We start from the raw sequence: 26,710 nt of genomic DNA on the forward strand, positions 1-26,710 counted from the left end.
AGGCTGACGTTGAATGGCACACATTCAGGTTTGCTAACTAGCTGAAAGATTTATTTTCTGGCTGTGACTTGACTTGATTAATTAGTATTCTCTTTGACTACGTTTCCTTTTTTTTTTTTCTGTTCGAAAGGGAACTCTTGGATGCAACATAATTGGCCGTGGCTCAAAACCTTTGAAGTAAAATTGCCTGGGTGAAGTCGACTATTGTAAACTGGATTAAGAGTCAAGGGGGTAATAAGTAATCAGTTTTTCATTCTCTATCAACTTTCGCTCTCTTGCTCGTCTCAGACATCCACTCTCCTCTCTCTGCTTGCGTCACCTCTTTCACTCCATCCTGCCTCTTTAGCGAGCCTTCCATTTTTCAGTTTTCCTCCTATTTCAGTGGCTCTGGCAGGAACTATCACAGTCTACAGCATATTTTTTATCCCTCCCCCCATGCCAGTAACTAAAGTGCAAAACCTAAAATCGGCATATGGAGATAACCCCCCATGTGCTTTTTTAGATCACATAAAGAGCTGCACTCTGACTGGGAAATGTTTGGTATCAAAATAATCTAAGAGGTGAAGTGTTCATTAGCTGCTAATTAGAGGCATCCTTGAGTGAGAGATTATTAGAAGACGCAGCAGAGGATGTGCAGACAGACAAAGAGAGAAAGAGGGATGGAGACGGAGGAAAACAGACTCCTAGTGGGGTGTGACAAATTATTCCTTAAGCTGTGGCACACTAGAAGGGCCACAGTCTGAAAATAAGGCCAGCAATTACACGAGGAAGGGCCAACCCCCCTTTTTCCCTACTCAAGCCGATGAAAGTGGCGTGCTGCCGAATGTGATTTCAGTCAGGAATAGTTCTGAGACAAAGGCCACACATGAAAGTTTTATGGTCAGTATGTAGCATCTACAACTCTGAGGAGATGATAGGATGAAGGTTCAGCTGCTCAGCAGCAGCCTCGCGATTATAATTCCACAACAATTAGTAACTGTTTTGATCTGGTTCACTGCAATCCTCATCAAAGGTTCACATTTACACGACAACATTTTGAAAACAGTGTCTGTTTGCACGGAAATGGCAGCAAACAAGGTAGTATTTTTACCATCCATAAAATCCATTTTTACACAAATGGATTTTAATTATACAGCGCTTTTCAACCGTGAGAGCAGTCACAAAGCGCTTTGCATCGTTAATCACGTTCACCCATTCACACACACACACACACATTCATGCACCAATGGAGGCTGCTGCCATGCAGGCCGCTGTCTATCCACTGGGCGCGATTTGGGGTTCAGTGTCTTGCTCAAGGACATTTTGGATGTAGATGGGAATCAAACCTGCAACCTTCCGATTAGGGCCGACGACCGCTCTACCCACCGAGTCACGCCGTCCCATGTGAGTGTAATTAATACCAGCTGTGCAAATACTAATTCCCCACCTCCGTTTACAACATGCCCAGACAGTAAGACCAAACAGTTTACTCCAGTCTGGTAATGCTAAGAAGCAACGTATACGATGTTTCTGCACACTCGCTGGCAGCTTCAATGGATACTGGACTGCTTATCAATAACGTCTGCAAAGTCCACTGTAGAGTAGTCGGGGTAATGCATTTTATTGGCGTGCTCTCCAGAGATTTGTGATTTGAAATCCATCTCATTCTGTGATGCTTATTGCCAAAAGCTCCAGCAGTCTACTTCACGGACAGATTCACTGGGTTATTAATCCCCCATATTACCAGAATGTAAATTTTTACCGCCTCTCAAATAACAGCATCTGTTCCGCACGTAGCCTGAACAAAATTTTCGAGGTATCCGTTCGAAATTCCTAAGAGTCCATGGAGAGTGTGGGTAGCTGAACACAGAATATTAATCGGAAGGTGGAAATCTGTGAGGAAGATTATTAAAGTTGTCATCCATTATCACATGAATGCATTCATCTACTGAGTTGCAGAGTCAGTATTAGCAGCAGCGGATGTCGTCAAGTAGCAAGGTGGGTTGTGGAGCTTCAAGTTCGATGTTTCTCGTGATGACAACATGGTTGTCATCATGGGGAAATCACAAGTTAAAGAGGTGAAGTGGAGGTCAGAACAGGTTCTGTATAGGGAGGAGGTTGGGGTGGAGGAGGTATCAACAAGACAAGCACTGACATTTTCTACCAACTTTTCTATTTCACAATGGTCAGATTCTAAATTCAGTTTGTCCACTATACTGTATATCCGTCCCTCAGCTGAGTGTGGTCTTTAATGCTTATCAGCAAATTATAACAAGCCTAAAACCTTTAACTTGCCAAATAAAATAAACAGTAGGAGTTCGGAGTTGTTGCTATGAAATGAGCTATTAAAGGCAGTTAAAATCGTCTCAGGTTGATGTTTGTTTTTACTCTCTGCCCTGGTGATCCTGCACCTTTTCGTGTGGATTATTGATTTTAAGTTGATTATTAATTGTTACTACTTGTTGTTTCTTGCAGGTGATTGCAATAATGCTTAATCTAATCCAACCTCTCACTCGTTTCGTTTTTAACTGACAGCTATTATTTTTTGAGGGAAAATAACAATAATTGTACTCGAATAGCTTCAGATGCACACATATTTATCTGATACTTGTTTTATAAACAGCCCCTCAGTCCTTAACCCCTCAACCTATCATAAACAATTCTAACTTACTTCTGAACTGCCTGTGTTACATTACACCTGCCTTCATTCAGGAACAAAAAGTGTTTGTAATTTGGCACCAGCCTCCTGGTTTTGCCATCGATTGAGACTGGCATGTGAGCGATAATACATGTCTAACAAAAGCTATAAGCTAATCATGTAAACATAGAGGAGCGCAGTGAATTAAAAGTGTCAATTAGAAACAGTCAGAGGATTCACATCCACACACCGGTTTCATCTGATAAGCTGACATAAATATCCACTTGGTCTGCATGAGTGTGTGTGTGCGTGCGTGCGTGCGTGTGCACGAGAGAACATCTGCACTTTGAATGCACTCACCGCACACCCACTTGTGTCACTGTGAGAGCGAGGCATCTGTGGGGATAGAGCTGCACATCTAATGGAGAGGGTAAAAGGTATCATATTAATATTTTAATTACAGACGGTGTTGGGGCTTCTGTTGAGAGACAGGCTTAATGCGGTGACAGATGAGGGTTAGGGGTAAACAAGGATTTGGCTGTCCTCCACAGGAATCGGGAGGGCAGAGTTGGCGGATTAAACTGCGGTTTTGGCTGAAAGGCACCTAGCCTGCGGTGGCATGGGATGCAAATCCAAGAGCTGATCCCTGGAGGTATGAGCTCAGACACCATATACTAGTTCACCACACAATCTCAACCATGAAATGTCACATTACAGCTTGACAAAATCGCATATGTGTGTGTGATTAACCCATGATGATTGGAAGTGGAACTCATCCTTGCTTGCCATCAGCAGACTACCGCCCAGGTGTTAATTAAGCTGCATTTGCAACCATTTGAAACATGGTGGTGTTTCACCGCTTTGCTCTGTTGCCTCACAGTATGAGGATGCCGTTTCCTCAGAGGTGAGAATGTGACTGTGAGGGTGTTAATCTGTTTTAGCCTTGTGATGGACTGCCAGCCGGCCCAGTGCATGCTGGGATAAGCGCTTGCCCTCTGTGAGGTGAAGGTAGACGGAGTTCTTACAGCTTCTTCAGAGGTAAAAATTTCAGTTAAAATAATCATGTCCAGACTACCAGAGCAAAATCCTCACATGTGAATGGTTACTAATTCAATAATTACTGTATACAGGTGGAGCATATTCAAATTCACACGTTTTCCTAAGCCTAAACACCAAATGTTTACATTATCTTAAGTGATTTAGAACCATTTAAGACACTGCAGGTAGTCTAAGTAGAACATTTCTTCAATTCAAGGTATGTTTTACAAAGTAAAAACATACCTACATGGTACATACATAGCTTGCAGTGCCATCTATCCTTCAGGCAGCCGAACAACATAATAGATCGTTTGGGACAATGGAGGATAGCTCAGCATTTCATGAGGGGAATTTGTTATTTGTAGCTTTCATTCAGTTAGGGAAAGTTTCTCAAACTTCTAGGAAGGTTCAATCCTTCCTAGAAAAAGTTCAATCAGGCTAATGTATTCTTGCAATACCACAAAGTAGAACATTTTGTGAATGCAGATGCATTTTACAGTTTTTTTTAGGTGGGAGCTGGTTTTCTCATGGCTGCACTGGTTGTTTGTAGGATTTTCAATCCTGCCTAAAAGCAAGAAGACCCAGGCTCAGTTTTGAACCTTTTCCGTAGCTTCTATGTTTTTATCCAGTCCTGTCTATATTTTCAACCAGTACTCCAACAAGTGCTTGTTGGGTAAAGGGCTGTTTCTACTGGTGCTCTCACACTTGCTGGTTTGTGTTCTACTGAGCTGAGTCCAGTGCTGAAAAGTGGGATTATACGTGACATACAACAATAGCACTGAGACTATCCAGTCACACTCCGGTGCAATGAGAAATCAGTGTGGTGCGCACCAGCTGCCTCATATACCTCCAGAGATTGAGTTAAAAAGGCTCTCGTAGTCTGATATTCAACCTCTGAAGATTGTCTTTATTGAGTGTACATATATTTTTGCAAAATCAAAAATGTTTTTTCTAAATATAACTACAATCTCAACAAAAACCCAATTTTAATGAAACCTTCTTTTGCAAAATTTGAAAAAAAAACTGCTCCTATGGCTGTGCCATTTTTGCATGATTTAACAAACTCATTCAGTTTCTATATGTGACTTAATATGACATAGCAGTAAAGTGCAAAGTACAAATACATAATGAATCAAGTCCAGGTTTTTTGCCCTAGCCATGCACCTCTCTGTGCCAAAAGCCTGATTTAACAGCCAGCTCGGACGACTGAATTAAAACCTCTCCTCCACTACATCATCTCTGAACACAGCACTAACAGGAGCGTGGATTGTGAGCGCCTTCAAAAATGTTTAAACGAAATGAAACCAAAGTAATCTTCAACCATGCAGGATTAAGGCCTTCTAAAAAAAAAAAAATAGAGCATTACTGACACATGCACACATGGTAAATATGATATGAAGGTGAGAGAGAGGGAAGCAGATTGTAATATTTTAGGCTTCCTCTTGCATGTCATTTAATTTCTCCTCACAGGTGGGACAGTGCACGCTCACTAGTTTTCTTGGAGGATCTGAAACAAGAAACTATTTTTATCGGCGTCTACATCTATGTGAGTGTGTGACAGTGCATGCTTCTTCTTCTCCATCATATCACAGCGGCTAATTAAAAAACCATCCCACCCCATTTGCTTTGCAACGGTTGTGTTTTTCATTTCATGTCCATTGTGGAGTTTGGGCTCGCAGAAGCAGAGAAGCAAAATCAATGGAGACAAATGGGATGACAGCAACAACAACAACAACATCAAAAAAGCTGTGATCAAGTAACAGACTGTGTACTTACAACTGTTGCAACAGTATGTCACAACTTCCTTGCCTGTACAGTCGCTGGCAGTTTGAAAACTGGATATGTCGTATAACAAACTCTCCTTTCCCTTCTGAAAAAAACCCCCCAAAAACAAACATAATATCCCATGGGATTGCTCCTGTCTGGGCCATATGCAGGGCATGACTTGTGGTAAGTTGATAATAACAAAGATCTGCATGGTCTACTCACAATAGCACAAGCAAGCCCCCAGCAAGTGACTTGACTGCAATATCCATTAATCCACTGCAGTTTCCCACTGGTTCAAAGGCTGTCTTGCAGCGGAGCTCGGCAACATCAAAGAGAGCTCTGTTATGAAGGGGAGCACTGAAATGTGGAACTCGATGCTCAACTATCTACCAGGCTGGAGAGGAGCCTTTGGATTTCCACCACGAGTTGCAATTAATTCCTGTTTCGATTGAAATCACCTCTGCATCGACAGCATGCTGAAGGTGGAGATAGGAGTTGTTTCCTGCCTTTAGCCCTCGATTGTCAGTCCTCGGAAGAGTGCAACTGTTCTTCATTAAAGTGCCCCATTATTCAACGCTAAGGCAAAGACATACATGTCTCATTTGGATTTAAAATGTACAGTAAAGGAGATTTAGTTTACAAACATCTCATATTTTCAATATGTATGTTGTGAAAAATTTTATTTATTATTTTTTTTTATGGATTTTTAAAATTCCGTGCCATGATGAAAAAAAGATCGGATATAGTTTTTCAGTACAAATGAATATTCTCCAAAAACTAAAGGTTTTATCTTTAAAAATATAAAGATAAAACCAAGTGAAAGTTCTCTCAGCTGTATCTCAGCTCTATAAAACTCAAAACACTCTCCCACAGTTGGTGTAAGCAAAGTCTCCTCGAACGTGACAGTGGATGGCCAAGCAGTAGTGAAAGTGACAGCCGCAGCTCAAAATGTAAGTGAGATGTTGTATAACACATAAACTCTTTGCATCTTATACATTATTGTTATAAAACGGGGACAAAAACCACATTAGTTGCAATCAGATCCTGACCGATTTATTCCTAATGTCAGGTACGTATAAAACTTTTATTGCTAATATTGAGTTTCTTGTGGAAATTTAAAGAATTACAAAGTCAGAAATAATGAACACAACTTCAGCTCTCTGACGAGCTAAGTACAAGCTGTGAGCCACCCCTTGTGTATTATAAATTATGCTAAAATCTGGCTTTGAATGTCAGAAGCACAACGATAACGACTTATAGGGAGTTAAGAATACGCCACTACTGTGGCTGAACGAACTTCAATTGAACCCCAGCATAACCCATAGGTTCCTAGATCTGCACAGTGGTACATTTGCTATTCAAGTAGCTCGGCCAGGAGGTAAACTGTCATTTGTGTTCATCTAGAATTAGCAGCAAAAAAATATATATAAAAAATCACAACTGACCAGTAAAACTGTACACTTTCACCTGTGAAATTGTAATAAATAAAATTGAAAAAAAACCAACAAAAAAAAGAATTGGAGCTGAACCCAGATAGCATTGGGTGAAGGCAGGATAAACCACAGACCGTCGTCAGTTTTGCTCACAATGGCTACAGTGTTAAATTGCCAGTATTACCTTTTGAAGTCCATGTTCATCTTCCACTTTAACCTCCAACAGTTTATAATTTGTTCTAATGACCCAACAGGGTGACATTTATCCACGTTGAAGCTATAGCGGTGCCTCACCTGTGTGAGTCATGAAGTCTCTTTCCACATCAACCTTCTCCCTGCTGACCCTTATTCATTCATCTCCACTCCACCATATAAACGGCTGAGCACATGCAGCACACAGCTGTCTCTGTCTGATGCCCTCCTCCATCTTTGTGTATTTGAAGCTTAAAAATGCAAACAAAAGAAAACATTTGATTATTGAAACTTATCCTCGACCTATGATTCCAGTAGAGAAGAAAAGGCTTCCTATAAGCTAACACCGGGAATTCAACTGCGGTCAAACCAACTGAATAAACTGATTATGACATCCGATCTAGAAATGATTACCTTGTCTTTTTGAAAGGTCAGCCAGACTCCTTCTCCTTTCCGTTATATCTCTTCCCATCATCGCCGGCCCTATATGGCCTTCCGGGGGTGTAAAGGTCAGTTTTGTTTCACGGTAAACTCTCGAGCTCTGAATCTGTTTACAGCTCTCCGCTGTACCATAATCCCGCATGTGCCGTCTCACTGTGAACATATTATGTCTACGGGTGTAATCTGACTAGGAAATGCCCATAGCACTAAGCCTGACAGCCACTAATGCTTTTACATAAAGTTTTCTATAAATACATATTTGATTGCAAATAAATGAAAGCGTACTCGTGATGGGGACGAGTACATTAAATGCAAATAATCTACATGTTACAACAGAGGTGGGCAGTAACAAATTACAGATACTTTATAGGTTTGTGTGATTCTGTATTTGTTGTACCTGAAAAAAAAAAAAAAAAAAGGCAAATTCATAGCTTTACCTGCTCTAACTGAAGACTCAGTTCTAAAAATGTATCTGGAACTAAAAACTCTTGACTCAAAACAATAACACATGCTCAATTGTGATCCACTAACGATTAAAACGCCATCTTACTTATTACACGTAACAATCTCATCCCGTCCCATTTTCTCCAAACTGATAATTTAACAATGACAGTCACAGAAGGGAGAAGAAAAATATTCGAATGACATATTACAATTGGTGCTGCTGGTGGAGGATTTTTCAGAATTTGTACATATAATGACAAAACACGACTAACCTTTTAAAATTCAACCTTTTAAATTCATGTCTTGACAGGAAGGCTGACGTGTTTTGGAAAACATTTGACTCCCAGTTGGTGGTGTCCCTGATTGAGACACCATAGTTAATCTCAGTGCCGATGAAAGACGTGAACAACAGACACACTCAAGAGCATGTTTAGCGACATTTGTTAAAAATGGCACATTGTATTATATTACAGTAGGATTGACTGAGACGTGTCAACCTGATACTATGACTTCACATCAATAACTATTTCCAATTTCGACATATTTCTAGGTTATCAATCATAAAATGCAAAATGTTTTTGTCAGCTTTACACTTTTACTTTACACAACAGATTGTAATATTTATGTATGTAGTCGATTTTTCTAAACGGCATTGATTTTTTTGCGACATGGAAAAAATTTGGCATCTTGAAATGCTCTTTGTTTGCACTTGCTGAAATGAATTCCCCACTTTACTGTGTATTTTATGAAATTCTTATGTTTTGCTTTTATTGCTCCAATTTTATGTACAGCACTTTGATATTTGTATCTGTGAAACGCACTTTCTAAATAAACTTTACTTACTGACTTACTTTCTAGTATTTCAATAAGTGCCCCTAGTTTTTAAGCAATACTAGTGAAGCATAGTGTTATAAACAACATTTATATATAGTCTAGACACGTGCATAAGTCTAACATTAAAAATACATATATTTTTACCTTTGTGCTTTTAGATTGAAATGCTTTCCACGTATCTGTAAATTTACTTAAGAAGAGAATCTGCCATATTTACTAATGAAGGCAGAACACTACTGTTGGTACAGATGTACTTACATTTCAAGCGTTGGTATAATGAGAGTCACTAAGTGTCCTTTGCTCCATTGAATCTGCTCAGTAACCAGTAAATCAAACTTGGTTGTTCTGGGAAATCTCCAGGTGTGAATGTGTGTAAATGCGCCGTTCTCAGTGTGACAACCCTGAGCAGATAAAGGTTAAAAACGAAATAATAATATATGTGCTTCTGCCTAACCTTACTTTCCACAGACTCCACCCGAGGGATATCAAAAGTAGCACTAGAAATAATTACATGGGTGTGGGGGGTGGGGGTGGTGGGGAGGTGTAAGTGGATTTGTTCGATGGCGGCTGTCACCACCTGATAGGTGTGACAGATGAGAGAGACGGCCTGGAATAGACTGTATAGTGACCATAAACAGAACCCAGCGGCAGAGGCATCACTGACAGAGATGAGTTTTACACCCTGAACACAGATCAGGGCGGTAAAAAAAAAAAAAAGGCCTCACAGCAAGATAATACCAGTAGAGAAGTTAATGTGTCAATAGGTGCCGGTTGAACTCAGTTACAGGAACATGTGGTTGAAGTGGAGCAGGTCTTCCGCAGCGGACATCTATGAGCATCTCGCTCTTTAAAGCCACAGAGACACTACTCGTGCATGTGGAGAAGAACTATCTGCTGCGTTTCAGAAAAGTTGGTTTTCCCTCATTTCGACAAACCTTTTCAAAAGCTTTGCGTTTTCAGTGTCACCAAGCACCATTGTCTCGTAAACAGAGTAAACAAGTTTTCCTTTTTTTTAACTTGACAACAATGTCGTGCAAACGGAGCCTTAAAGTCCAGGATATACAATAATCACCTTAATGTACTTTTATGGGCGATTCAGAGACACCATTTAAACCGAAAATGTATGTTCATGGACTGTGAAAGGACACCACACACAAACACAAAAAAAAACATACACACAGATGCACACATGAAGGGAGAATATGTAAGATCCACGTAGAACGATCCCTCCCTTTGAAATGAACTATGGAGTGCTAACAACTACACCAAGGTGCAGCCAAGAGTAATTTCATATTCACTGAACTCATTTGTGCATAAAGAAGTTGTATAAAGTTGTATATTCAAATACTCATTGAATCCTTTTTCACCTGAATCTGACTAGTCATTCAGATGTAGCTCAACTCAACATCTCGCCCTTGATGTGGCGTTTCGTTGCACTGAAAGCGAAAGTAAGACACAGCCTGGAGCGTATTTTTCAGATGAAGTAGGTGTACCTGAGCACCTTATGTGGACATGAACAAAAAATATAAAACATACTCAACTGTTGTTTCTGCTCCATCGATTCAAGCCAAGTTTCACACGTCGTCAACTAAAAAAATATTGCAATTCAACGTGAGAAAGGTGTGACTGTCTGCATCTTATTGATCAAATATTGAAATGTATTTGATTGGTTGAGATTTTCGCCGGAAGGAAGACTGAGGATCACCAAATGTCGCTGTTCTGGAATGGTTATGACCGTGAAAGCGGCGTCAAATTTCAACTAGCTTTATCTGCAGTGTGAAGAGGTGGAGTTTGTTTGCGCCACTCGGACCATGTCTCCACAGAAGCTGTCGTGCGAGCAGCGCAGCAGGAGCTTCAGTGCCCCACGTGCACGCGACAGTGAGGAAGAGCCGCATTTCACTCCGGTTCTGGAAGCCTGTAAAGCCTTTGCAGTAATGCAGAAAATGTAATTTGGAGGGTAAAAGGAAGCAAGTAAAACGTGAGCGGGGACATATGTATGCTTATATTGACTTAAATAGATGCCTTTGTTTTCCATTAGATGAGCATGAGACTAGGAAAAAAAAAAAAAAAGCAGGAGAAATGCATTCTGTGGGGCTTTATGTTCTCGTTGACAAACCTGTCTGCTTGCACGCCGCCTGCGCGTCTCGCTAAGCCGCGGAATCTCGTCATGGATTTAGCGTGTTTGCATTAAAGCCTTTGTTTAAAAAAATGTTAATGGTAGGCTAATGAATACAAAACATTAAACCCTCGGCACTGGAGAAGGTGGAGCGTGAACTAAGGAGAAGCTTTGCTAACCTTATTGCGTAACATAATCTTTAATCGGAAATATAAATACGGGGCAGAAAAAAAAAAAAAAAAAAGAAAGCAGAATGAAATCGTCTTACTGTGTACATGCCTGGAGACAGACTTGTAATAATAAAACAAAACGCGCGAGAGAAAGTGGTGGTTTTGGGTGCCAGGAGTTAGTTTTGAGCCTTCTAGTGGTTCTGTGATCCTAATTCAGCAGAACATCTGTGATGGGAGGTGCTCATCTGACAACCCCAAGGACACCCCAGCTTTCACCCGCCACTTCCCTTCCTTCACCATCCGAGCTGGATCCCCGCATCAAACCCTCGCCCTGAAATAGATTAGTGAACCGAACTGCATGTAAATAAGGAGCAGCCGCACATACATACAGTCACCGTCGTTTTTTTTTTTGTTGTTTTTTTTGGTTCGTCTGAAATGAGTCCCTCCGAGCGAGTTATTCTTAGGAGCTGCAGTCAAGTAGAGAAACGCCAGGAAGAATGACAGAAGACTTGAGAGATCTGCAGGAACACAAAATCAATATTTATATTGAATACACAGCCAATCTGAAAACCTACTTATGTGACCTCCTTTCGCTGGCTTAAATCCGTCTTGTTTCTGTATTCCTGCTAAGCTTTGAATCTCTGGAGATGCTTTTCATATATACAAATAAATGTATCTCAACAAAAGCTTAAGGGGCAAAAAAAATAACCTGCAATATTACCATACATTCTGTGCAGACTGAACACAAACACACTTTGATTTGAACATTTCTGAACTGTTTGTGATTACCAAATACACTCGTGGAGGGATGACGAGATTCGGATGGAGCCAGATTAGTTCATGAATAAGGAAACCCAAAACATTTCATTTCTACTGCTAATCCATGAAATGAAAGGTCATTGTAATCTGACATGGGCCCATCTCAATACTCATTCCATTTAATGGCACTGCAAGGGATGAAGATTGCAGGGCATGGAGAAACAGATTGAGCTTTGACGAGCACAGATCATCCCCGCGCTTGCATGAATCAAAATAAAACACCGCTGTTGCAGTGGAGTGTACAATTAAAAACCCTCTCTTACATGCTCCCGCTGGCTTTAAACTCAACAGATAAAAGCTTCTGGAACTTTGGCGCCAGCTTTTCTTAAGAAAATGATTCTTGTTTGACTGAATTCAGCCAGCTTAATAATAAACGACAGTAAGTTTCTGAAAATGGAGAGAGATAAGGATAAGTTTAAAATTTCAGATTTTCTTCTCCAGTTGTGCAAAGCTGCACTGACAATGTGAAGAAATGGGGAAGAAAATACAAAAATGCTGGCAGAGACAAAAGTTGAAGGGGAAACATGAAGCGAAAGCTCTCCACAAGGAGGAGGGAGGGAGGGAGGGAGGGAGGGAGGGAGGGAGGGTTTGCATGTTTGACCTAGCTGGGTTGACAGCGGGCTTCTGAAACGCAGAGGGCTTGAAAAAAAAGAATCTGCATTCATCAAGTAATCTTTACTCACTCTGAGAAAGCAACTTTAATCTTACAGATTTACCTGCTAAGATTCCACCTCGGGCAATAAAGACAAGGGGAAAGGATCACAACGGAGTACAAAGAGAATGTAGAAGACTGAGGTTCATTTTCCTTAGGTCTTATAGTTTCCTAAAGGAAAGAGTTGCCTTTGATATAATAATTAAACATGACATAACTGCAGGTCTTCCTGACTCGTAATGTCATATTTTGTGGAAGTCTGACTTGTTTATCTTTCAACTTTGACTATTTCGACGTGCCAACTGAGCTGAGATGAAGTTGTATTGACAACTACACCTGCAAAAAGACTCAACAATCATCACTTCAACATTTGTTTTGTACGTGTGTATGGATGCACCAAATATGGAGATTTCTTTTCCTAGTTTTGCATTACTTTTGTTTACGTATTGTACATAGTCTTTACCCATCATTCACTGTTTTCTTTGACATTCTATTTAACTGCTGGCATTCTTTGTGGAGAAAGAAAGTATTTTTCTCATGTGCATTTGACATAAAACTGAAATGAATTGAATTGAATTGGTCACTTGTGGGTCTCTGAGATGTCAATATTAACTGAGAGAAAAAAACAATCCTGAACTCACATTAAACCACTGTTATGTAGAAGAAAATTGTGTCTGACAATAACACCTTATTTGCACAACATTGCAATAACTGGCAATAGTTTACTGTCACTGATCAGAAACAATATCAATTTGTTTTTGACTGTTTCAAACAGTTAATAAAGGTTAATGTGTTTTAATGAGCTTCGCACATAGCAGCTCTTCCTGAGTGCTGATTTTTGACAATACCTGAGCAAAAACTGCCTTGTGATGCCTTCCAGTGTTCCATTAAAGTCATGACTATCACTGGAGTCAAGACTCAAGAACAAACAACCAATGACAGTTTCATCTCATGATGTTAACTTTTGGTTTGATTAAAAATTGGCAGACCAGAGTACAGGCCAGAGAAATGATATTGGCAGGGCTATTGTTGGTCCAAATGAGTCATATGATCAGATATGAACCCCCAAATCAAACAATACTACCAAAAATAAAACCCATTTTCCAGTAATGGAACCTTACCTTTTTACCTTGGATAAAAAGACATATAATTGAAAGTGGTTATAAATGCACTGACTGCTGCAGTTATTTGAAAAACACATCATGAATGGCATTTTTTTTTTTTTTTAAAAAGCATGCCTCTCCTGGGAACTGTGGTAAACAAAAGCTTGACTCACAGCGAATTAAACTCAGAAACTGTGGTTTGCGAAAACAAGCAAATCTGCCTCAAACACAGCAATTTTCGCAATTAATAGCTAATTACCAGAGTCTGATCCGACCAGGGCTAAATAAAGAATGAAACCAAAAGTGATATGAGCTGCTCAAAGCTAATGAGCAGCTCGCCCATGGGTCACGGACACTGGAAATATTATTTCTGTATGCAAGAGGCAGGCCTTACATTCCACATGGTCGCATAATGGAGGGGGATTAACAAAGAATACCTCCTGTCATCTGTGGACACTGTGATGAGCTGAGAGGGGATTGAAGGAGAGAGAGTGTGTGATGAAAAAAGGAGGGAGAAAGAGACAGAACTAGGCCAATTGTTTTGATATGCTTAACTCTTTCTGACTTTGTGCGTGTTTGTGCAGACATCTGTGTGTTGAGGTAAACATAGCTGCATGACTAAACTTCAGCGCAACGACAAAACATTGCAACACACTGGACCGTCATACCTTCATACGTATGTGATGACGCTAAATGGAATAGTTTTTGTCAACATCAGGTCTGGGTATCTCCACTATCTAGACATGTATCGTGTAGTTTCTCAGGTGGACAACCTTATACCAACTGTAAAAAATAGGGGCAATGCTATAAACTATTAATAAAAATACATTTTTAACTCTGCCTTATACAAAAATAGTGTGAGACGACACAGTAGAAGTCCTATCAAGATGAGATTTCTAAGCATATCATGAACTCTATCAGCAACTGGCTGACAAAGAAGGAAAATGAGCATTGTGTAAAGGACAAGTTGAAACACAGTTCTGTAATATTTTGAATCCCATCAAAATATGATGAGGGGATCAGAAACATTTTGGCGGTTTACACGACAACGGTGCTTAGAGCCACTGCAGTGCAACTTTTCGAAACGCAGCTTTTTGAAAATGCTCTGGCTCCGTCTCCATGGAAACAGGGCAACTTTTATGAAACGCTGCTACTGCACATGTGCATCACCGTCGTAGTAAATAGTCCTTCTGCACATGCTCAAGTAGATCAACAGTAATACTCCTTGGTAATGTTTATAGCATATTGAATCTCTGTGTGAATGTGTGTGCGTAGTGAATTTGAAAAAAATAACCAACAGCACCCACTAGTGGCCCAAAAAGCTAACTACATCCTTTTCAGCGTTTCTGTCGTTTCCGCGTAAACGCACATCATTATTGAACTGTTGGCGGTTAAACAAGAAACTTTTCTGAAATGAAAATGCAAAAATGATGTATTTTCTCTGGAAGCATTGTTGTGTAACTGTGTGGATTTCTGCAAGTGGCCGCAGTGACTTTATGTACATGATGAGGACAGGATCAGACAGAACCTAATGGTAGATGATGCTACTTTTTTTTTTTTTCCTCTTCCCCCTTTCCCCTCAGTGCCGGACATAATTTTCATGTAATGCAAAAGCAGAGTTATCTCATTGGCCTGACGGATTTCTCCTAATGAGAGGAAATTCCATGAGGTAAACGAAGAACCAAGGGGATTGGGCTATTTTCAGTCATCAATGAATTAACACCCCTTTGCAGATTATTTACCATTAAAAGGAGAATTGGACATCAAGTAATACGAACGTCTTGCTCTGCACTTTCACGCTTTAAAACAGATCCCCAAAAGCCCCCAATTTAAATGTTATTAGTTAGGGTTTTTTTTTATTTTTATTTTTTATGTATTTATACGACTGCATTTCCTTTCCATAACTAAGATGGACAAGAAAAAAATCATTCCCCTGCCTCCATCGTTGATCCATCGGACTGATCTACAGGAGATTAAATAAAAGTCTTTGATAAGCAACGTGGAATGCACCAAAACCTGGGAATCATTATCCTGGGAAAAACATTTCAACATAAAGCCCTTTAAAAGAGGATATGCTGTTAATACCCTCGGCTTCCATGTAAATTGATATGCATGAAGGGATTGTGAAATGGATTGGGTTTTTTTTTTTTTTTTTTAGCAAAACATCTGCATTTAATCCCCTTTTTAAATGTTGTTCAGTTGATGAGAATTCCTACATGGACACATGGCAGAATGCTCATTTGCCTATTTTTACTTTTGTTTTTATTTTCTATTTGTGTGTTGATTCATGCCGCGTTTCACTTTTCTCCACCCCACCGAGGATCTTCACATGACAACGTCAGTGCTTTGGGGAGCGTGCACTGTAAATCATCGACGCGATCAGATGCAAATTAAACACATCGTTGGAACGTGAGGCAGACGTCCACAAATTATACTCGAGTAGGACAAAAGACTGAGACGGTAATATGGTAATAAACTGAAAATAACAAATGGGCTCACACTGAGTGCTGACATAATGGCTGTTTAGTTGTTAGTTGGGCTGCGTTCGTACAGGTGATAGCTCTTAGGAGGAAATGAAAAGTGGTTCCAACCTTAATGACTCCACTTACTTTTTGGCATGAAATATCATTACAATGATGGAAACTTTTCTCAACCTTGAGAATGTCTAATGCCTCAGGAACTCCCACTTAGCTTTCTTTTGATGTAACTTGGCATGTACTTGTGACTGGGAAAAGCCACCAAAAAAAATAAAAAATTAAATAAATGAAGGAGGGCGAACAACTTCTGGCAATGTGTGTGGAGTGACGTCCATTAGGAGATTGATATTCAACCCAAAGTAAGAAGATGAGAGTGGCTGAGGATGGTTGGTGAATGCACAGGTACTCATTAGAAAAAGGGAGAAAAATATGGTTGTTGTTTTCAGGTCAATATAAAGTGCATTATCCCATCTGTGGTCGCATTTCCACCACCACCACCACCACCACCATGTCTTCCTCCCGCTGAGGAGACCCATCATCAACTGTCACCTGTCAATCACCCACTGACAGACGGTGACCTTGCTCAGCATTGTTAGAAACGATTTGAATCGACCTTGTTCTCTCTTTTTTTTTTCTTTGTTTCCCCCCCCCCCCCCCCCCCCCCCCAAGTTGCCTCCGCTGCCGGTTTTCCCCGGCGATTGGCTTGTGAAGGAGGTGCCACGCCAAATGAAATGGGATTGATTGGCGCTCAGATAAGTTGATTTATTGGGTTCGCGTCTGCGGGTCCAGACCGGCGATGTTCATCGTGCTTTGATATTCAGCCGTCGTGGAGATTGAAGCGATGAGCTTTTCGCTTCACGACCCTGACTCATCAAGTGCACTTTCACGTGGGGCAATTTAGAAATCGCCGTCGTTACATGGAGTCGCCCGAGCGCAGTGTTTTCATTTCATTTTAACAAATAAAGGCTTTAGCGGACCCGCTTCATATTCTATTCTGTTTGTTTTAATCGGGTTGTTTTTGTTTTGCAGAATCCAAGTGCTTGGGGAAAAAAACAACAACCTTGTTTCTTTTTTTTTGTTGCAACCCAACAAGATGACAAATGCATGACTGCAGGGCACTGTCATTTACCGGCACCCGCTATTTCCTTGGAAAAGTATGTCAGCATGATTTGTGCTCTCTACTGATAAATGCGGAAGTTTGTTTTGTTGAGAATTATTGAAGAAATCTCCCATTTCAGCTCTTGAGTGTGCATCTCAATCGAAGTGGAGCAAGTGGGGGAAGCACATGCAGGCAATCTGCAATATGCACATGTTTGTTTGGTTTTTTTTGTACGGGTGTTTTGCAGGTTGGGTGGGCAGCCGGGGGAGGGCGAGGGGGGGTACACTAATGTGTTTGTGTGTTGGCAGGGTTAGCTGTCTAACTCAATCTGTCCAAGCTCATGTTTCTGTCAGGGTTAGTGTAAGCCAGCAGTCAGCTATGTCAGACACTAAATGCCAGTTTCAGGGAACAAAGTCACTTTATTTCTTTTTTTTTTTTTTCTTTTTTTTTTTTTTTCTTCCCCCCCCTGCTTTTTCTGCCACCCTGTAATATGTGGAGCTCAGGGAATCAAATCACAGAGAGACTGTGGAGGTTACCACTGTGTGAGCGGATGTCAGGGAGGGAGATGAAGAGGAATACTGACTGGAAACACACAATTATACAGCAGGGAAGACTCCACGACAAAATATGCTGATTTGTTCAGTGTGTGTGTGTGTGTGTGTGTGTGTGTGTGAGTGTGTGTGTGTGTGTGCGTGTGTTGGGGGGGCATGTGACAGGAAGGTAGCACATGGTGATGCCATTCCTCTCGAGGAGACAGAGAACTGTCACAATCTGCACCTCAAGCACTCCTTCCGTTTCCCTAAATCTCTTCTCTGCTTCTCTCTCTCTCTCTCGCTCTCTCTCTCTCTCTCTCTCTCTCTCTCTCTCTCCCTCTGGCACTGTCTCTCTGTTTCAGGAGGGCAGTCAAAATGATTGAGGGTTTTTTAGGGAGACGTTTCAGGTGAAATAACAAAATTGTAGCCTCTCTGAAGTGGCTGTTATCCATACCCCCCCCCCCCCCCCTCTCTCTTTCTCCCTCTCTTTTTCTCCCTTTTGCTTGTTCTCACACATCACAGTCTCTACCTCCGCCCTTTCTCTCACTCTCACTCCCCCCCCCCCCCTCTCTTTCTCTCTCTCATGAATGTCACCTCTACTGATGGTGGCTGCTGGAATTCACACACACATACTCTCACAACCACTCGCTGACTTTGGATGGGAGGAGGAGGAGGAGGAGAAGGAGGAGAAGGAGGGAGAAGAGGAAGAGGAGGAAGAAGAGGAGGAGGAGGGAAGGAGGGAGGGGAGGGGGGGTTCAGTGAGGACTGTGGGAAAGGAGCGTGCCATCGGAAGGCAGAAGAGGAATCTCTGTCTGTCTGTGTCCATGTCTCCGCTCTGTTCCCGGCTCCATTCCGACAAAGACCGCCAGCATCCCGCCCACTGTTCCACCTCTGGATTTAAGTCAGCTGGATTACCGCTCGGACTCTCAGCCCATTATTCCCCGCTGCCACGTTTAAATGGGAGGCAAAGTTGGACCTCCGTGGACTGCACAAATGGTGACAAACAGTTTGATCTTCTTGGCGCTTTTAAGAGCTTCCTAGCATTCAAAATGACCTCACTTTTGCTTTGTAAAAGTGTTTTTATATGTAAAATAATTTAAGGTCCTTCTGTCTGGTATTGTCTATTTAAAGTAGGTTAGATATTTTTTTTTTTTTGCAATTTAATACTTGGAACTTAGCTGTTTGGGCATATTTTGATGTAAAAGATGAGCAGGGAAGAGGGGTAGAAATATGTCCCCGTTTTCTCCTTTTCTTTTAAAAAAGTCTGTCATTCTAACCTTGGGAATGAGTTTAAAACTAAAAATGTAGCACTTTTCTTTTCTCTCCCTGCTCTGTGATAGCGTTGGATTTTTATTTTTGGTCCAAGGACGCTGCACACTGGACTGGTGAACTTGCATCGCTTCCAGTTCCTCCCTCTCCAAGGGAACCCTCAAACTAAACTCTTCCCTGTTAACCCACTTAGACACCCCATCTCCCCTGTGGGGGCTTCTCTAAGCCATCCGTCCTACTCTAGATTTTCTCCTATTTTTTTTTTTCTTCTTCTTTTTGAGGGAAGCTAAACCCAAACCAGCAGAAAGAAAGGGGTACACGGGCTAGGAAGACACCCCCCTCCCAAAGGTGAGAGGGGGGGGAAGATGGCAGCTCTCGCCAGCTCTCTCATCAGACAGAAACGGGCGGTCAAGGACGACCAAACCAACCGACCGGTAGCCAGCAAGCGCAAACCCTGTCCTAAGAGCAACAAGTCCCTGTGCCAGAAACAGATCCTGGTCCTGATCTCCAAAGTGCGACTGTGCGGGGGTCGAAAATGTCGAAACGATAAAAGACCAGGTGAGTCACTGCAACGGTTTTCATTTTCTCTGTTTGCTCCGTCTCGCGCTCACATTTCTCTGGAATTTTCACAAGAAGGGAAGCCAGACTGTTTCTTCCTTTGATTACTAACAACCATAAAGCAGAATTTTCAAAAGCCCCCCATTATTCGCCTTAAGTGTGCGTTCACAGAGGAGCAAAACAACGTGACATATGAGATGGCGCTAAAATCGAAAGCCGTAATCTGTCACTAATTCTAGAAATGGAACAAATTTCAGCCGCATGTTTGAGTTTTTCCACCACGAAGTCCCGACAGTGACTTCAAAACGATTAAAGAAAGAAAGAAAGAAAGAAAGAAAGAAAGAAAGAAAGAAAGAATTTTGTCAGTTCATTATGTGTAGTCTTGGCCCTTCACCCATCATGTAGTAGCAGTGGGCAGCCACTGTGGGGCAGCATTTGTGGGTTTAAGGGCCTCGTCCAAAGGGCCCACAATGGTGCCATGACATTAAGGTTGTTGGTCTAAAGATTTGAATCAGCAACCTTTTGGTCACAAACTTTATATTTTGGCTTTGTTATGAAAGTGAATCCGTTCCTTTTAATCCTTGAAATACACCAAATTATTACACTTTATTACAACGCAAAGACACAAAGGTGCTCAATTTCGCTCTGTCAGTACTTTTTTAAAGAGGGTGTCAACTTGCATAACACCTTTTTTTTTCCCACAAATAATCCGCTCATCAAAATGATTGCTCACAAATTCTTTTTTTTTTACACCAGCACCTGATTTTAGCTACCTCCTGCATCTCCACCTTTTTGACTGCTCTCCGCTCTCGACATGTAATAAATGACACTGGCGGGTCAGTTGCGACTTGATCTAGCAGATTAAATTGAAACCAGTTAAAAGCCGAAACTCCTGTCCAGGTCTCTGATGCTCTTGCTGTTTGAAGGCAGAACTTTGACTGTGAGCCTCTGAATGGAGGCTCATCTGATGTGGCGCCAACATCACTGTCTCTCTTATCAACGTGTCAGTGGAACAGAAACACACACTGCAACACAAATTAGTAATAATTAAATCATGCAATCAACTCATTAGCGCTCTGAATTTTGACAAGTTCGCACTGTTTTTTTTTAAACACTTCATAGAAGCTCAGTTTTTTTGTGTCCAAATTCTAAATGTGCAAACCCCTGTGGATTTTCCCCTTATTTGCATTTTCACTCTAAATGCATTACCGCATTAATTAAAGAGAGCATATTGTAATTCTTTTTTTCTTTTTCTTTTTTATCTGTTTCCGAGTCCTCTCCTCTCGCTTGGTGTGACTGGTAGACCGCTGAATTATTTAATCCATGACTGAGAACTGTTTTGCCTATTTTTCTCCACAATTAGCAAGAGTAGTATGCTTAAGTTAAATTATGCATATTAAAGAAAAGTTGCTGAGCAAACACCCTGAACGTATTTTCAAGGCTGATTGAAGTAGAAACAGTGAATTTATGTACTATTTGACGCTTTCTAACTCTACAGGCTGCATCTAATAGGAGCGGAATTTGAGAATGAGGAGTGATGAGTCTTGTGCATGATGAGGACTTTCATTTCATTCTGCTTCTGTTTACAAACACTATGTAGGCCATTAACAGCATAAACACTGATAATACCACTCCATGGACAAATTGACTGAAGACAATGTCTTATTTAATAACAGCTAGTATTTTGGGAGGAAATAGGAATTATCTGTAATGTCTTCATGACTGAAAGGGAAAACTGACTGATGGCAAACACAACTCTTTTTCTTGGATTTAGCAAATATGACATCATAGTGATGAGAAACTGTAGTATTATGGCTGTGCTTCTTGGAAAAACAGCTTTTTTTCTACCTGATCTCTGTCAACTAGACAATCGGCGGGTTTATGAAACTGGCTATAAGTTGTTTACATAATGATACCAGATGTTGAACTGGTGCTAGTGGATGGTTTGGGGGGGGGGGGGGGGGGTCAGTGGACAGGAATGAAAAGTTCTGAGCTCAGAGACACAGTAATCATCTGTATGGTCTCATGTAAATGTCACTGCTGCCAAATAACATGGATTCTAGTTTCTTATAGTTAAAATAGTTCTTTGTTTTAGAAATATTAAAAACATTTAAATTATGATTTTGATGTGTCCAGAATGTGTAAAAAGTAAATTGCTGTGAATACTTTTCAGATGTATGCACCATGTTCATTATCACATCGCCTGAACAATTTTATAGGCCAATTACAGCTGAGTTTGAATGCAGAAACATTAGTTTAGACCAGGCCTCCTATTGGGGATGCAAAAGCACTTAAAGTGGGAACAAATCTGTGGGTCATGGCGATCAATTTTCCAAATATTATGCAGTGTCATAGAAAATACCTACAATTATATAATGGGCTTCAGTGGAAAGTATAATTGTAACAGTTACAACAGGTTCAGACTGTATATAAAGACATCTTAATAATTTTTATTGTTCAAGATTCCAATGGCTGGTAACAGTATTTTATAATGAAGAAAACAACTCCGGCATTCAATCAAATACATTGTGTGGCAATGTGGTTCAGGCTCATGCTCCTACACTTTGAAAACCCCACCTTCAAATTTGCGTGGTGTAAAAAATTGATTTGGATTTGTTGTAGGACACGTTTGGTTGAACTGAAATGTCACAGCATTATCAAAATGTGGGAGTAGGATCATTTTTTTTGAGCCAAAATGCCATAACGTTCAGCTGAGACTGTGTTTGGACATTAAGTGTATTTGCCTGTTTTGTTTCTTAAGAGAGGGTAAGTCTCAGGATGGGATTAAGTTAAGGTGGCTCCGGGGGTTGTGAATATTAAAACTTGAATCTCAATTTAATATAATAATTAACATATTTAATCCAGTGTTTCATTCTGAACAAAAATAACTAAGAAAGGGGATGGGACGGCAAAGCTCGTGCACCAATGTAATCACAAATCAGCCTCGTGTCTCAGTATAATACTTTTTACAATGATAAGCATACGAGCACATGCCACAAATGGATTTTTGTTTAAATACACTTTGCTTTTTGAATAGTAGTTAATCTGAGCTAAAATGTAGCACAGGTTTAAAAGGGTAGAAGGGCAGAATTGGTTATGATCCTAGTTGATCGTCCAAGGCAGAGCATCAGGTATAGAAAACAAATTGGCCTTTCAAATTCAGTTCAAGAGCCAAGCATATTTACACTTTAACATAATCTTGGTGTGATGGTGAATTCATAACGGCCGCTGCAGAACCAAGGAGTTGTGGCTTTGTGAAGCTCAACTGTGGAAGTGAAGCGCACAATGTTACTGCGAGATCCTGACCGATTGTGTCCTCAATGTTTGAGACGATTTATAGATAAAGAAACAAAGTGACTGCTGTTCTACATACATTAATTTGCACTGTCGTCACGCTTTACTGTCACCCGAGGCTGTAAATTTAGAGAAAAGACTCTCAAACATCTAGAGGCAAAAAAAACAAAACAACTTAAAGTAACATTTTTGTGTGTGAAAACTCTTGGGATGTTGCTCCTGGAGATATCGACTGAACTGTCAGCACTGGGTGGATCAGTCTGATTGACTCATCAACTTCAGCTAAACCTACATCATGTCGTTCATAGTCAAAGGTTAGCTCACTTGTTCTTTTTCTAACTTAAGTCCTTATTAAAGCTCGATATCTAAAACGTAAATGTTCTACTGCACATGCTAAAACAAAGGGGGTACCGTTTTCAGCAGCCGTACAGAACTTTGCGTAACACCTGTTGTTGAAAGAAGCAAAAAAAAAAAACACAAATCATGACCAGAAGAAGCAGCAACAAAACACCTGAAATAAACTGTCAGCATGTAAACAGCAGAAATAAACAGGTCGTTTAACGGTAAGCAAATGTTTATTCAGAGAGTGCTAGATCATGTTATACCAAAGATTACGACTAAAAACAATAAGTTGATATCAGGCATATCCATCACAAGAACATGGCTACTAATTGTATTTGAATGTTAACTACATCTTGATTCCATACTGCTTTTACAAAGCATGTATATTTGAAAGAAAGTTAAAATTACTTTATGAACTGTGAAACCAACAGCGTATTAGTTTGTAGAAATTGGCTCACAGGGGCAAAGACTTGCCATTGTTTGTTTCATAATGGAATATTTACAATGAAGACACGACCAGACCTCATTTTAAGAGCATCAAGGCATCAGGCGCATGCCGTCATCCAAAAGTTGAGTTATTTTATTGTTAATGTTCCAAAAAAGAAAGGATACATCTCTAATACAAGGAGACGGAGACAAACCTTCACAGAGTACCATGTGAAAGATTTTAAGAGGCTATCAAGGGTAATGTACATGTGCATTATAAACTTGTGTGCGTTTAAAAAGGGTTTAGATATTAAAGATTAAACGTCAATATTATGCAACACAAGTGGAAATCCTTTGTACTCAATTTGTTGATTGTTACAAGTTAATTCCTTCATGCCAGAAAATATATTTATCCATTTCAGCCGAACTGCATAGCCACGGCGAGCACTCTGTAGATTTATGACCAACTATGTTTTTTGAGAGGAGAGTTTCAGCTGTCATATTAGCATCACACCAGCACACATGAGCTTTATTTATTGCGGCCATAAAGCAAGCAGCGACTACTTTCATTGAAATGGACATAAACCCCTGTGATTGTACACGTGGCTGGCACAAATCTGCGATGGGATGAAATTCATGTCGGACCGCTGCGACTACCTGATTTTCCCTGCCTCTGCCCTCTTCATCATCCTCCTCTGGATGCCCTCCGCAGTCCCTCCACTATATAGGAGACCCTTTCAAGTAGCGGCCCTCCCACTGTTCGATGATCTGCACTGCTGCCCTCTTTTTCAGATCAATTCGGCTCATTAATGTATAGTGATTAATCAATAATCTCCCCCTTAGTTTGTTCAAGGTGGAATCTGACTTGAGGAGGGAGGGCTATTGAGCTGCCTGCCCCTGTGTATCACCTTTCCTAGCTTCCTCGAAGACAAATGAAATGAGCATTCGGCGGAATCACGCAAATATGTTGGCGCGTGAATAGAACAGCAACGCAGCGGAGAGGGCACACAATTCATGAGATGTGCGACATGTGACAGAAAATATAGAAATAAACAACGAAAACACCAATGGCTATACTGGATTGGAACATTACCATAAAGATACAAACAGCCATTAAAAATAGAAACACTATTAGCTGAGTCATTAGAAACTAATGCATGCAAATATAGTGCAGAGCTAGACATCTTGTAGCGTTGGGTGTGCTTGTTTGGCATGGAGGCGCAGTAGTGTGTTGTGGGAGTAAGCATCCAAGGGGGGCCAGCCGACGGTTGGAGCACAAATGTAGGCCCCGGCTGGCGGGCAGAAGACCGGGTTACAAGGAGAGATCCAGCAGAGGATAGCATTAAGCTGACCCCAAGAGATCAGGGCTGCAAACTCGCTTACTCAACAACACCTGATCAGACAATGCAGTGTTAGGTAGCTTCCCATCAGAACTTTACTGACTGTGACAGGGGTCAGAGAGAAAGACAGAGAGAGAGAAAGAAAGAGAGAGAGAGAGAGAGAGAGACAGAGAGAGAGAGAGAGAGAGAGAGAGAGAGAGAGAGAGAGAGAGAGAGAGATCAGAAGGGGAGGGAGAGCCGGCACGGGCAAGATTAAAAAGGAAGGCAACGGTATTACTGAAACCTGTATCAAAAGATGCAGATAGGGAGGCAATCAAAAACACAGGAAGAGAAGTGGGGAGGGATACCGGCGGAGATTAAAGGGGAGGTGGGTGGGACTGCAAAGAGGTGTGAATCAGCCTGTCATAGACGGCAGCGTGTGGAGAAGAAGATGAGATGGGAAACCATGGGGCTGGATATTAAGTGTCACCGCAAAAAAAAAAAAAACATCTTCCTACAGTTATCCTCTTGTTTAATAAGCTGTCTGGGATGTGGGCTGCCTTTAATTGGAGGAGAAGCACTTTTCCTCTGTTTGGATGAGTCGAATGTCTTGTAGTTTATTGGAGTTAGCAGGGTTAAGTCAGTCACTGATGTTCTGTTTGCACAGGTACTTGAATAAACAACCCTGTCACCTGGAAATAATGCTACAAAGCTGTAATGGCGGCGGGTACAGCTGGGGTTGGAGGGGATGTTTTATTCTGCATACCTGCAGAGTCACTCTAAGCTTGCATTCAGACTGCTTGCACACTGACAGCATAGGCTCCAGGAAAATTGAATGAATTGCTTGTTTGGGATGTGCAACTTGTGGCTGCAGAGTTTACTAGATTATGCATGTCAGAAGGTTTTGGGGCGCAAGGAGGGGGGTGGAGGGAACATGACAATGATTAGAAAGGCTTTTCTGTCCGAAAGCCCTGAAGGCCGATTTCTCCCACATGTGCTGCTTTACAGGCCAGTGTGTTATACTTTGCTTTGTTGATGCAGAAATCAAACATGGTGTACTTCCAAATAAATATAATACACATCCAACAACTGTGTTAAAGGTCCACATTGATTCTTCGCTGACGCAGAGAGCAGGAGTGAGCGCTTATCATGTATAAATCAGAAAGTCTTTAACACTTTTCTCTGGTTAGAGGTCTCATTCTGTTTCAGACAGTCATGTCGGTGTATAAAGAGTCATATCGACCAATAATAACGAAGGTTATTGAAATAATTGTTAGTTCTCCAATTCGAAATCAAGCCAAAATCTATGTGTGACTACTGCAGAAAGCAACACAAGCTTGTACCGAAGCCATTAAAAATATTGAAGAAAGCAGCATTGGATTTGTTTTTGTGTTCTTTAAGGACAAACTCAAAAGTCTGTTTGCACTTTCTCATTTTTTATTTTTTTCAAATAGGAGTGCTGATGGAAACTTTTCTAAAGATGGTTATCTGTCCCTACAACAAGCTGAAGAAAATTGCTTCAAAAGGGAACTATTCTTGGGTCAAAGTGACTCCTATTGGTTTCAGAAAAGCCCTTGAGTATTACATTCGCTCCCGAACAACAACAACAACAACAACAACAACAATAATCAGTCACTGATTGCAACCAATTATATTATGTCACTGTGATTTCAAGAGTTTAATTTAAAAAAACATCTTGAAATCAGTCTCATATTTTCTTTAAATTAGATCGAAAAAGTCACATTAGGCAGTGGTGAAAACCTCACA

General features: G+C 40.8%; 2 protein-coding genes across 2 annotated transcripts in view; one reads left to right on the forward strand and one right to left on the reverse strand.

Moving 5' to 3' along the window:
* nlgn2b (neuroligin 2b) overlaps positions 1-26,710 on the reverse strand; it is a 166,784-nt gene that overhangs the window by 96,794 nt on the left and 43,280 nt on the right. The window lies entirely within an intron of this gene.
* fgf11b (fibroblast growth factor 11b) overlaps positions 18,493-26,710 on the forward strand; it is a 36,020-nt gene continuing 27,802 nt past the window's right edge. Inside the window, exon 1 of the mRNA XM_080482820.1 lies at positions 18,493-19,562. Coding sequence (XP_080338946.1) covers positions 19,370-19,562 — 193 coding nt within the window. The 5' untranslated portion in view covers positions 18,493-19,369. The remainder of the gene's footprint in view (positions 19,563-26,710) is intronic.

This window comes from Lipophrys pholis (genome assembly GCF_963383615.2).
Source record: "Lipophrys pholis genome assembly, chromosome: 16".
NCBI classification, from domain to species: Eukaryota; Metazoa; Chordata; class Actinopteri; order Blenniiformes; family Blenniidae; genus Lipophrys; species Lipophrys pholis.